The 12,780-nt window shown below is 43.2% G+C and overlaps 1 protein-coding gene across 1 annotated transcript in view; it reads right to left on the bottom strand.

Annotated features, from left to right (window-relative positions):
* Nucleotides 1-9,848: 9,848 nt before the first annotated feature.
* The window catches only part of LOC120027058 (CUB and sushi domain-containing protein 3-like), a 704,521-nt gene continuing 701,589 nt past the window's right edge, over nt 9,849-12,780 (bottom strand). Inside the window, exon 70 of the mRNA XM_038971903.1 lies at nt 9,849-12,259. Coding sequence (XP_038827831.1) covers nt 12,100-12,259 — 160 coding nt within the window. The 3' untranslated portion in view covers nt 9,849-12,099. The remainder of the gene's footprint in view (nt 12,260-12,780) is intronic.

Here is a 12,780-nt window from a genome sequence, read left to right as displayed (position 1 = left end):
GTTATCTACTGCAAATACAGCTCTGGAAAAAATTAAGAGACCACTGCAAAATAATCCGTTTTTCTGGTTTTACTATTTATAGGTACAGTTGAAGTCGGTAGTTTACATACACCTTAGCCAAAAACATTTAAACTTAGTTTTTCACAATTCCTGACATTTAATCCTAGTACAAATTCTCTGTCTTAGGTCAGTTAGGATCCCCATTTTATTTTAAGAATGTGAAATGTCAGAATAATAGCAGAGAGAATGATTTATTCCAGCTTTTATTTATTTCATCACATTCCCAGTGGGTCAGAAGTTTACAATCACTCAATTAGTATTTGGTAGCATTGCCTTTAAATTGTTTAACTTGGGTCAAACGTTTCGGGTAGCCTTCCACAAGCTTCACACAATAAGTTGGGTGTATTTTGGCCCATTCCTCCTGACAGAGCTGGTGTAACTGAGTCAGGTTTGTAGGCCTCCTAGCTCGCACAAGCTTTTTCAGTTCTGCCCACAAATGTTCTATAGGATTGAGGTCAGGGCTTTGTGATGGCCACTCCAATACCTTGACTTTGTTGTCCTTAAGCCATTTTGCCACAACTTTGGAAGTATGCTTGGGGTCATTGTCCATTTGGAAGACCCATTTGTGACCAAGCTTTAACTTCCTGACTGATGTCTTGAGATGTTGCTTCAATATACCTGCATAATTTCCCTCCCTCATGATGCCATCTATTTTGTGAAGTGCACCAGTCCCTCCTGCAGCAAAGCACCCCCACAACATGATGCTGCCACCCCCGTGCTTCGCGGTTGGGATGGTGTTCTTCTTCTTGCAAGCCTCCCCCTTTTTCCTCCAAACATAACGATGGTCATTATGGCCAAACAGTCCTATTTTTGTTTTATCAGACCAGAGGACCTTTCTCCAAAAAGTACGATCTTTGTCCCCATGTGCAGTTGCAAACCGTAGTCTGTCTTTTTTATGGCGTTTTTTTTAGCAGTGGCTTCTTCCTTGCTGAGAGCCCTTTCAGGTTATGTCGATATAGGACTCGTTTTACTGTGGATATAGATACTTTTGTACCTGTTTCCTCCAGCATCTTCACAAGGTCCTTTGCTGTTGTTCTGGGATTGATTTGCACTTTTCGCACCAAAGTACATTCATCTCTAGGAGACGCGTCTCCTTCCTGAGCGGTATGACGGCTGCATGATCCCATGGTGTTTGTTCTTGCATGCTATTGTTTGTACAGATGAACGTGGTACCTTCAGGCGTTTGGAAATTGCTCCCAAGGATGAACCAGACTTGTGGAGGTCTACAATTGTCAGATTTCTTTTGATTTTCCCATGATGTCAAGCAAAGAGGCACTGAGTTTGAAGGTAGGCCTTGAAATTCATCCACAGGTACACCTCCAATTGACTCACATGATGTCAATTAGCCTATCAGAAGCTTCTAAAGCCATGACGTAATTTTTCTGGAATTTTCCAAGCTGTTTAAAGGCAGTCAACTTAGTGTATGTAAACTTTTGACCCACTGGAATTGTGATACAGTGAATTATAAGTGAAATAATCTGTAAACAATTGTTGGAAAAATTACTTGTGTCATGCACAAAGTAGATGTCCTAACCGACTTGCCAAAACTATAGTTACAAGAAATTTGTGGAGTGGTTGAAAAACGAGTTTTAATGACTCCAACCTAAGTGTATGTAAACTTTCGACTTCAACTGTATGTGTTTAGGTAAAATTAACATTTTGTTTTATACCATAAACTACAGACATTTCTCCAAAATTCCAAATAAAAATAGTCGTTTAGAGCATTTAACTGGTGAAAAAAAAAAAAAGATGCAGTGTTGTCAGACCTCAAATAATGCAAAGAAAAAAAGTTCATATTTATTTTTAAGCACAATACTAATATTTTAATTTAGGAAGAGTTCAGCAATCAATATTTGGTGGAATAATCCTGATTTTCAATCACAGCTTTCATGTGTCTTGGCATGCTCTACACCAGTCTTTCACATTGATGTTGGGTGACATTATGCCACTTCTGTCACGTTCCTGACCTTATTTTCCTTTGTTTAACTTTGTTTAGTTGCTCAGGACGTGAGCTGGGTGGGTAGTCTATGTTATGTGTTTCTATGTTGGGTTCAATGTGTTGCCTGATATGGTTCTCAATTAGGGGCAGGTGTTTGACGTTTCCCCTGATTGAGAACCATATTAAGGTAGGCTGTTCACACCGTTTGTTGGTGGGTGATTGTCTTCCGTGTCAGTGTTTGTTACCACACGGGACTGTATCGTTTGTGCTAGTCTGTACCTGTTCGTTCGTTCTTCGTGTTTATGTAAGTTCTTATGTTCAGGTCGGTCTACGTCGTTTTTTGTTTTGTAATTTCTCAAGTGTGTTACGTCTTCGTCTGGCTTTAATAAATCATTCATGTCTTCATACCTCGCTGCGTTTTGGTCCGATCCCTACACCTCTTCAGACGAAGAGGGGGAAATCAGCCGTTACAACTTCTGGCGCAAAAATTCAAGCAGCTCGGCTTTGTTTGATGGCTTGTGACCATCCATCTTCCTCTTGATCACATTCCAGAGGATTTCAATGGGGTTGAGGTCTGGAGAATGGGCTGGCCATGACAGGGTCTTGATCTGGTGGTCCTCCATCCACACCATGATTGACCTGGCTGTGTGGCATTGAGCATTGTCCTGCTGGAAAAACCAATCCTCAGAGTTGGGGAATATTTTTGCTGAAGCACCCCCAGATCATCACCGATCCTCCACCAAATGTCACAGTGGGTGCGAGACTTGGAGAGGCCTACAAGCCACAGTGTCTCGCACCCACTGTGAAATTTTGTGGAGGATCGGTGATGATCTGGGGGTGCTTCAGCAAGGCTGGAATCGGGCAGATTTGTCTTTGTGAAGGATGCATGAATCAAGCCACGTACAAGGTTGTCCTGGAAGAAAACTGCCCCGCAGCTCCCGGGTCTGCCGAGCAGAAATATCAGCCACAGAGAGAGTCACAAGATTGTACTTCACTCAACTTTCTAGAGCAGTGGTCACCAACCTGTCAATTGCCAAGGTATTCCTAGTCGTTGGCCAAACATTTATGTAAAACCCAACGATAAAGCCTTGTGTTCCTATTTTTTTCTTTGGCTGTTGGTGATAGGTGCACCTGATTCAGCTGCCCTGCGCATAGGTGAACTGTTGCCATTTTGAACCATTTCATTCTGCCTTCCCGGCGGGCCAAGTGTAACGACGTGCGCTGAGAGTTGGAAGCAAGTTCAGGGAGTGAGTGTTTTAATAAAATAAACAGAACATAATACAAAACAAGAAACACTAACACCAGCACACAGACATGAAACAGAAAGGGAAGGGACGAAAGGGAGTGACATATATAGGGAAGGTAATCAGGGAAGTGATGTAGTCCAAGTGAGTCAGATGACGTGCAGGTGCGCGTAGCGATGGTGACAGGGTTGTGCCATAACTAGCAGCCTGGTGACCTAGTGACCTAGAGGCCGGAGACAGAGCACACAAGTGACACCCAGAGAGCAAATCAAGTACACTATAGCCTATCGCTGGCCAATCGGATGGCTCAGATGACCGTTTACTGCAGTAATGTAGCAGGCATAAAATAAAGCTACAGCAAAGTTGATACTGTGAGATTTCAAAACATTTAAAACCATGACTAGAGAGAGACTGTCAACGAATAAAACAAATAGCTTCTGTTTTTATGAGTGAGTTCATGTTTAAGTTCTTACTCACCTGTCAACACTTTGTATTCAGCACTTTCATATGCAACAAAATGCCCGTTCTTCCTATTTCCACTCTTTTATTTTAATATCAAAGAATATTTCACTTTCTCTGTTCATAGGAGTAACAACATGAATTTGTACATGAGGCAGAAATAATGCAGTGCGACTCGAGTTTCACCATCAGCTGTAAGACGGAGTCCCTTTTTGGTCAGTGTCAGTGGAGGAAAGGGAGAGCCGAGGGATGTTGAGAGGCGGACCCTCAGTCTGCTGCTCTCTTCCTCCACTGAGACTCACCATCAGATGCATGGCACCATCAGCCCAGTAAAATAAAATAAAAAATGAAATCAGCTGTGCTTCACAAGTAATACAACAACGGATCTATTACTGGTGTGATCATATAGCCTACCTCAAATTTGATACATTTGATAATAAAAATGGCCCGACCAACAATGCATTGGCAGGTAAATTCAAGCAAAGCCAGTGTGCGGTGGTAATGTATTGGGCCTATAGCTTACTGCACAAACCTCATTGCTCCAGAACTGTTTTTCATTGGTTAATGTTGCATAGGCTTACGTTTTTTAAGTCATGTTAAAAAATATCTGAGTTGTAGATTTCAGCTTGCATTTTGACTCGAAGTGATCTTGACTCAGAAAAGGTTGGTGACCACCCTTCTTGAGTTGTCACGCCCTGACCATAGAGAGCCTTTTTATTCTCTATTTTGGTTAGGTCGGGGTGTGACTAGGGTGGGTAATCTAGGTTGTTTATTTCTATGTTGGCCTGGTATGGTTCCCAATCAGAGGCAGCTGTTTGTCGTTGTCTCTGATTGGGGATCATATTTAGGCAGCATTTTCCCCACTGTGTTTTGTGGGATCTTGTTTATGTGTAGTTGCCTGTGAGCACTTCATTGACATCACGTTTCATTTGTTCTTTATTGTTTTGTGCGTTTCACTTCAATAAATATGTGGAACCCATATCACGCTGCGCTTTGGTCTGAATGTTCTTACGACAATCGTGACAGAAGAACCCACCACAACAGGACCAAGCAGCGTGCCCAGGAGGAGAAGGTATCCTGGACTTGGGAGGAGATCTTGGATGGGAAGGGATCCTGGACTTGGGAGGAAATCATGGCAGGACAGGATAGCCTTCCTTGGCGGCAGACGCAAGGAGAGAAGGGAGGACAGCGACGAAGCCGGGGTTCGCGGCCACAAAGGAAGCCCAAAAAACAGCCCAAATGTTTTTTTTGGGGGGGGGCACACGGGGTGGTTGGCGGAGCCGAGGAGTGAACCAGAGCCAGTCTGGGAGAAGATGGAGAAATTGGAGGAGAGTGAGCGGAGAGAGTCAGAGACCGTCAGTGAGTTGATTGAGAAATTGGAGGAGAGAGAAATGAGAGAGTTGTTGTGTTGGTGTATGGAGCGCCCTAAGGAGCGTGTTATCAGTGTGATGCCACCTGAGTCAGCTCTCTGTACTCGTCCTGAGGAGCGTGCTATCAGTCTGGGAAAATCTGTGCCGGCTCCACGCACCAGGTCTCCAGTACGCCACCCCATCCCTGTATGTCCTGTGCCAGCTCCTCGCACTTGCCCTGCAGTGTGTGTCACCAGTCCGGTACCACCTGTGCCGGCTCCACGCACTAGTCCTCCAGTGCGCCTCCCCAGTCCGGTACGTCCTGTGCCTGCTCCTCGCACTCTCCCTGAAGTGTGTGTCACCAGTCCGGTACCACCTGTGCCGGCTCCACGCACCAGGCCTCCAGTGCGCCTTCCCAGTCTGGTACCACCTGTGCCGGCTCCACGCACTAGGCCTCCAATGCGCGTTCACAGTCCAGAGCTTCCGACGACGGTTCCCAGTCCAGAGCTTCCGGCGACGGTTCACAGTCCAGAGCTTCCGGAGACGGTCCCCAGTACAGAGCTTCCGGCGACGGTTCAGAACAGCTATTTCCATGTTAAAATGTTATGGGATACATTTTCTCCATTGTTTTTGATGGTAGGCCACTCTGGTAGACCTACGTTATGATCAAATAGCCACAGTAGCCTATGCACAGAAGTTGCACAGAATTTTTATGACGTTCAAGTTTGCTCTCACCAGACCTGAAATTTGCTCAGTGCCAAAAGAATTTAGAGGGAACATTGCTGGCAAGCATTCATTCTCATATGGCGGACCCAATGTCTGACCAGAATGAGACATATATCAAATTCCCGAGACAGGAGACACTTGGGTTCCACAATGCGGAAAGGAAAGTGACCTTGACTGAGGAGGAACAATGGAGGGGAAACATCAAAGAACCAGACTACTCCTCTTCTCTTTTTTTTCTCTCTGTTGATCTCGCTCTTCCCTAGAAAGCACTGTCGTTTAGATTGCCCTCTGACTTTACAGCTGCCCCCCCCCCCCATATCAGCCAAAGTGTGCTCTTACTTCCGCCAAGTCTGCCTCTCTCTCTCCTCTTTCAAATCTAGCCGTCGTCACGGCTGAGGTTCAAACGAGACAGTGTCTCGATCCGGCTGGTGAGAATCTCATCAAGGCGAGTGCACCGGGCAGATGCCGAAGCGGAGAGAAACAATGGAGACATCTGCAGCTGCTTCTCTTGTGTAGCCATGAGTGGATTTGCAATCTGTATTTTCAGCAAGGGGACAATTAACCCAACAGTATGGGAGGCTGTACGTACGTACTGTGAAAACTGTTGTCTGATTTGGAAGTGAAACTGTCTTGCTTGAGGAAAAGAAGGACGGAGTTGTGAAAACAAGAGCGCTCTGGCAAGGCGTGGTTTGGTTCAGACATAAATTACAAGTCTTTGCCATTCATCTCAGTTGTAGTCCTAGATTTGCTAGATTTGAAAGAGGAGAGAGAGAGGCAGACTTGGCGGAAGTAAGAGCACACTTTGGCTGATATGGGGGGGGGGGGCAGCTGTAAAGTCAGAGGGCAATCTAAACGACAGTGCTTTCTAGGGAAGAGCACACAATCTCAGTTGTTCAAGACAAATGAGATCTCTAATGATGATAGGATGGAATATCAATCCTACATGAAGTAGAATATCAATCCTACATGTAGTAACTCCTGTTTATTGTCTTGTCATTTGAATGTGTCTAACAACAGGTTGTCTACCTACTTGATTTCCCTGGTGGTTTGAGAGCTGTGGATGGTGATGGTGATTGTGCACATGGATGGTCAGTTGATTATCCATGCCTGGTTCCAATACATCAGACTGGACACCAACCATCCATGGCGGCCATTACATTACACTGCAACATAACCCAGACTGAGTGAAGATGAATTGTTCCATCTACCTTTCTCTCTTTCTCTCTCTCCCTCACTCTCTCTCTCGCTCTATTTCCGTTTGGTCACTACTTCGACTCTCTCTCTCTCTCTCCTTCCTTCTCTCCAATGGCCATGCCTTCATAGACAGCATTTGATTTCATCTTCTAACCAGACACTACTACAAAGTCTTTGGGTGTCAGCTTGAAGTGCATGGTGGCAAAACAAGACGATTACCTCTGTGTTTGATCTTTGGAGTCTGCATGGAAGGGTGTCCAAACAGAGAGAAATCCCTATGTGTCTAAAAGCGAAAAGCTCGGAGCTGTCCAGCGCTAAGGCATGCTATCATGGAGATGAAAGGAACTCATCTCACACTAACACCTCTGGGAAATGCCTGTGCATGAGATCCCTTACTCCTCGAACTCGGCAATAGGAATGCCTGCAACTAGATTGGTACTTCAACATTTCCAATCTAGCCCATTGATTGATCCAACATTCAACCATTGTTTTAACATGACTGCTTCCTTTTGAACACAGCCATTGGGCTTATGACTCAAAGTCTGCATCCCAAATTGCACTTTATTCCCTACATAGTGCACTGCTTTTGCACTAGCATAGGAAATAGGGTGCAATTTGAGACTCTACCTGAAGCAGTACTTCACCAGGGAGTGAACAGACTTGAAAGCTACACCTCCGTTCTGACTGTAGTGCTGTTGAAAAGGTTGCTTACGTGATCAGCATACCGTCCACTATAATGATGCTGTTCTGAGGAAGGAGCATCAGTACAAAGAGTGTACTAATGGTGATCACTGTGCTTTCTACTAGAGTAAAATGACAGACTAATTAGGCAAAACAAATCTCTAATGTATCCTAAGTGTTGTCTCTAAATGAGAACAGTTCATTGAACATCTCAGAGGTGATCTACTGCTGTATGACTCAACGCACTGTAGTCATGCCATAGCCTAAGCCAGTGTTTCCCATCTCCGGTCCTCGAGTACCTCTACCTCTAACACATTTTTGTTGTAGCTCTGGACAAAAACACCTTGTCAAGGGCTTGATGATTAGTTGACAAATAAAATCAGGTGTGCTCGTCCGCGGTCACAACAAAAATATGTACCATTGAAAGTGCTGGAGTACCGGATTTGGGAAACACTGCCCTTAACTACAACACTGCCTGCCTACTGCTCATTTCATGTTCGGCTCGCAGTAACAGGTGCTATTTAGACAGATCAAGGTTGCCAACACAGATCAGGATGTGACTCCTTTCATTGTTTTACTTTCATTTGCCTGTCAGTGTGTTTATTTGTGTTTCAGACCGTGTACAACCGACCACATCAATACCACTGTTAGTTGGTCATACATTTCCTCAGTTCTCAAGCTGTCTGACAGCCACCTAGCTCCCCTCTTCTCTTTCTCAGTTCTCAAGCTGACTGACAGCAACCTAGCTCCCCTCTCCTCTTTCTCAAGCTGTCTATATGTGTGTGTGTGATCACCCCTGTGTGTGTGTTTATGATCACTCCATTCTGCTGGTGTGTCACTTCCTGTTCTCAGAACCCACCAGAGGGCTGTCTTCCCCCCCTTCTCTCCATCTCTCTCTCTCACCCCCCCTCTTTCTCTCCAACACTCATCCACCTCCTCTCTTGTTCCCCAAAACCTTGGTTTATTTTGTCTCAGCACTACAGTCTGATGTTTGTTCTCAACCTCTCAGCACTCGCAGAGCACCTTGTGGTTCGTTTCATCTTCTCTCCCCCTCTCCTTTCATCTCTCTGCCCAAGCTATGATGGAGCGTTGATATTTCCACAACTTCAAATGTATTCTTGAAGTTCTATGTTCCAGTTCTATGTTTCAGTGCTATGTTCCAGTTCTATGTTCCAGTTTTATGTATCGTGCTGCTTTCATGTTTATTATCAATACAAGCTTCAGCGTCAGACTATCAGGTGACTACACAGATCAAGCCGGATATTATATGCTTGCTTTGCTGTTTGACATAAACACTGTATATTTTAGTGTTATTTTTGGGGTTAAACATCATGACATATCCCACCAAGGTATCCCACCTTAACTCTCCTATTTCTCTATATGGGATCAGAGAATAGTAAAATCAAATTCAAGGTTCAGTATCTTGACATGGAATTGCCATAGTAAACCATAATAATGACATGATTAACTGAAAGAAATATCCACTTGAAAAGTCTTGAGAGTAAATAGATGAAGTCAATAAGGAGTGTATTGATCTATTGACTAGCTTCTCCACACCTGATTGACTTAATGTGCACAGTAACACTAGAACGCTTTACACGGATAGATACAAGCCCTTCATTCCACTGTCATTGGGTTCGACATGCCAATTCACCCTGTCTGTATACAGACCATCAACCCGCCCAGCTGTCTAGTATTGGCTCACTAATAAGAATGAGAGTGAGCGAGAGACAGAGACAGAGAAAGAAAGGTGAGAGAGAAACTTTGTCAAATGAATGATAGATCAATTCCAGTTGTCATGGGCAGAGCCCACTGCTACACTCTATTACTGACGGTAAAACTATGCAACCCAGCAGGGATTCCTGGGGCTTTTCATTCAGCCTCCTATGAATCAAACTATGACAGGGCTGTCACTCAAACAAGGTCATAATGACTCCATTGGAAGGGGAATTAGTGCAACAGTTGTGATATCTGTTCAGTGGTTTAAGGCTATTTCTGGGTCTCAGTCTGTGTTGAGGGCTTGTATGATACATTGTATGGATCGGGCTGTATTCGTCATGGGAGCCAATCCATGCAAAGACTACTGTAACCAGAGGGAAATGCTAGATAGTGTGTACAGGCGTATACAGTAGAGAATATCATATACATCTAACACATCTAAACAAAGTGAATATGGAATGAAGAAAAGGGCGACACTTTACAAAAGCAATTAGCCTTTTTTAATCTTACATTGCATTGGAAATGTACATAATAGATTCATACATGTTACAAATAATTTGTTCATAAAAATATATTTCTTTAAAAAAAAAGTTTTTTTTAAATCATATTTTTTCTTATTTTTTTTAAATGTTTTATATATTTTCAATGCATTTAACATAGGAGTACCCAGCTGTACTGTACTGCAAATCATATTTCGGCTTCCTAGAATTGTATGGGTTCTTTATTGCAGTCATTTTTATAGGAAAAGCTAAATGGCAAAATAGATTGAAAGGTTAAAAAAGATGGCACCTGATGAGTGGAAAGGAGCTGCGCTGTGTCACAAGACTGTGTCAGTGTTTAGTGTTTGTTCAGCAACACATGAAGTCCTGTGAGGTGAAGGAGAGGGGGAATGAGACCATAAGATTATAAAGAGAAGACAGGAACAGGGGGATGAGGAGGAAGGAGCAGCAGACCTGGTTCACATGGTTTTTGGTAGGCACTGTAAAAACCACCCACTAGGATACATAGAGTAATACAATAACAACAACAACAACAATTCAAAACAAAACCGTAACAAAAAAGTGCAATATAATGAAAAGTCACAATGAAAATGTTGTGCGGACGAGTAAAAATGCCAAATAATATCAAAAGAAACACAAATTCTGGAAAGATCGATCTCATTGGTTTGCGGTTGGCATGGCGATTGATGTCACTGTCAGTATAGAGTATCATCAAGTCTGCAGATAGACTGATCTGGTCTGTCATTGGTGAGAATGATGCCAGAGGTGTCACTGGTGGAGCCCATAGATCCCTTTCCGTATTAATGTGGGATGAGGTCGTGGTACTGCTTTATCATAAAGGCACTGTAATAAATCACAGCTTGGAGACCTGGGGGACTGCAGTCACGGACACCAATTAGGACTGACTCAGGTCCAATGGGTGGCACTGGGCATTGATACGATACAGGAGGCAATTCATCTCATCTAGTGTTGAAAAATGCATCTGTTCTGCAAATTACATCATCAGACATTTTTGATCAGAATAAAAATAAAAATAAAGATGGTTCCATTGCACATTATTTCAACAAAGTTCTATCGCTCTGTCGCTACAGACAGATGAAGGGATGAATACAGTATGAAATATGATTGTTAAACCTACTGGGATGATGTTTGATTCTGCTCTGCTCTTCTGTCGATGTTGGATGGATTTTGTTCCATGATGTTGTCCCCCAGAACTTTCAAATGGCCGCAAGCAGTACCGATATTGTCTTTAGATAAAGTGTAACAATTCCACATTTAGTACAAATTAAATGACACTCATTTAAAATAAGTTTTAATTTGCAGACTTTAAGATCTCAATACTGACATTCCTTATTTAGATCAGAATGAAGATGACTGTAAAGGCTAATAACGTTACCAAAGTATGATCCAAAATGGAAAATAAGAGTTAAATATTCCAGAAAACCTTTCTATTCACATCACAGTTAACATCAATAGTTCAAACACTTCTGATTGCCACAGTGGAAAAGAAACACAGAATATGGGACTGAGGCTAAAGGAGAGGGAGTCACGGTCAAAACCGTTGTTTTAAAAAACGGTTTAACCTTTAAAAAATTAACCAAAAAATACCTTTGTGTGTTTGACGATGTGAACAGCATATTCTGAAATATCTTTTTTTCTTCTCTTTTCTATAAACTCTTCATATAATCTCTCTCCCTTTGGCCCCTCCCATGTGGTAATATATAATACAAAAATATAGGTGGTGAATGCTCCTCCTATATATGCAAGAAGAAGATTTACAGATCCTTTTCACTTTATATAAAAGACCCAATCGACTGTGAAGAAGCACTCGCAGAGTGCAATATAATAAGGTAGCGTAAGAACTCTCCAGGCCACTCGCCGACCACCGTGAAGATTTTCATGTTTCTCAGTTCTCAGTTCAGTCTTCTAAAACGTGATGTTGGTCTGGTCTCCCAGTGAGTGTCCTTCTCGACACACATGACCCAGTCAAGGTTCCTGAAGAGTGTGCTTTATGTACCAGAGGAACGGTTCCTTGTTCCTCTGTTCGTCTCCCCAAAAATGTCTGACACGCCTCTATTGGAGTGTCTCCATCGCTATCTCCAGTCTCGATCTAAACAAAATCAGCTTGTTTCGCAAAAGCACTTTTGTTGTTCTTTTTTTTTTACCTTGATATAAAATAAGAAAAACACGATGCAGTTTTTGCGGTAGCGGTCGCCAAGCGGACTTCATTATACCATTGTGCAGACTGTGTTCAGGTTGGGGTCAAACCGGACAGCTTTGCCTTCCACCGACTTGGCGCTGGTGTTGTACATGGGGTTCTCGAAGGCCGCCTGGCCGTTGTTGTTCTCGTGGACGGAGCAGCCTGTGTACTGGGTTTTAGGAGTAGTCCTAGAGAAGGACAAATACATGGTTCTGACTCAATGTAGAACAAGAGTCAGTATAATTCAACATGTAGCCTATCTAATATGTACTGGGTTTTAAGAGAAGTCATGTGGAGGAACACAGCAATGGTTTATGGTTTTATATGTGAATAACAGCAACCCGTATGTCAAACAAATCCTATGGATCACGTGTCAAACTCATTCCACGGAGGGCCGAGTGTCTGCGGGTTTTTGCTCCACCCTTGTACTTGATTCACGAATTAAGGTAACTAATTAGTGTGGAACTCTCCTCACCTGGTTGTCTAGGTCTTCATTGAAAGGAAAAAACAAAAACCCGCAAACACTAGGTCCTCCATGGAGTTTGACACCTCTGCTATAGATCCTGACGGAGTAGCACAGTATAGATGGAGGATCTTAATTTGAGCCAGTTTATTACAGTAGGAAGATAATCCTGCGGCAACAAGAAATGCTAATTATTATGTGGATTATAATGAATGGACATTTTTGTAGGGGTTGAGACATTTTGCG

Source organism: Salvelinus namaycush, chromosome 32, assembly GCF_016432855.1.
Source record: "Salvelinus namaycush isolate Seneca chromosome 32, SaNama_1.0, whole genome shotgun sequence".
In the NCBI taxonomy this organism is placed as follows: domain Eukaryota; kingdom Metazoa; phylum Chordata; class Actinopteri; order Salmoniformes; family Salmonidae; genus Salvelinus; species Salvelinus namaycush.
Note: the sequence above shows the minus strand (reverse complement) of the source record. Positions and strands in the feature narration are given on the sequence as shown.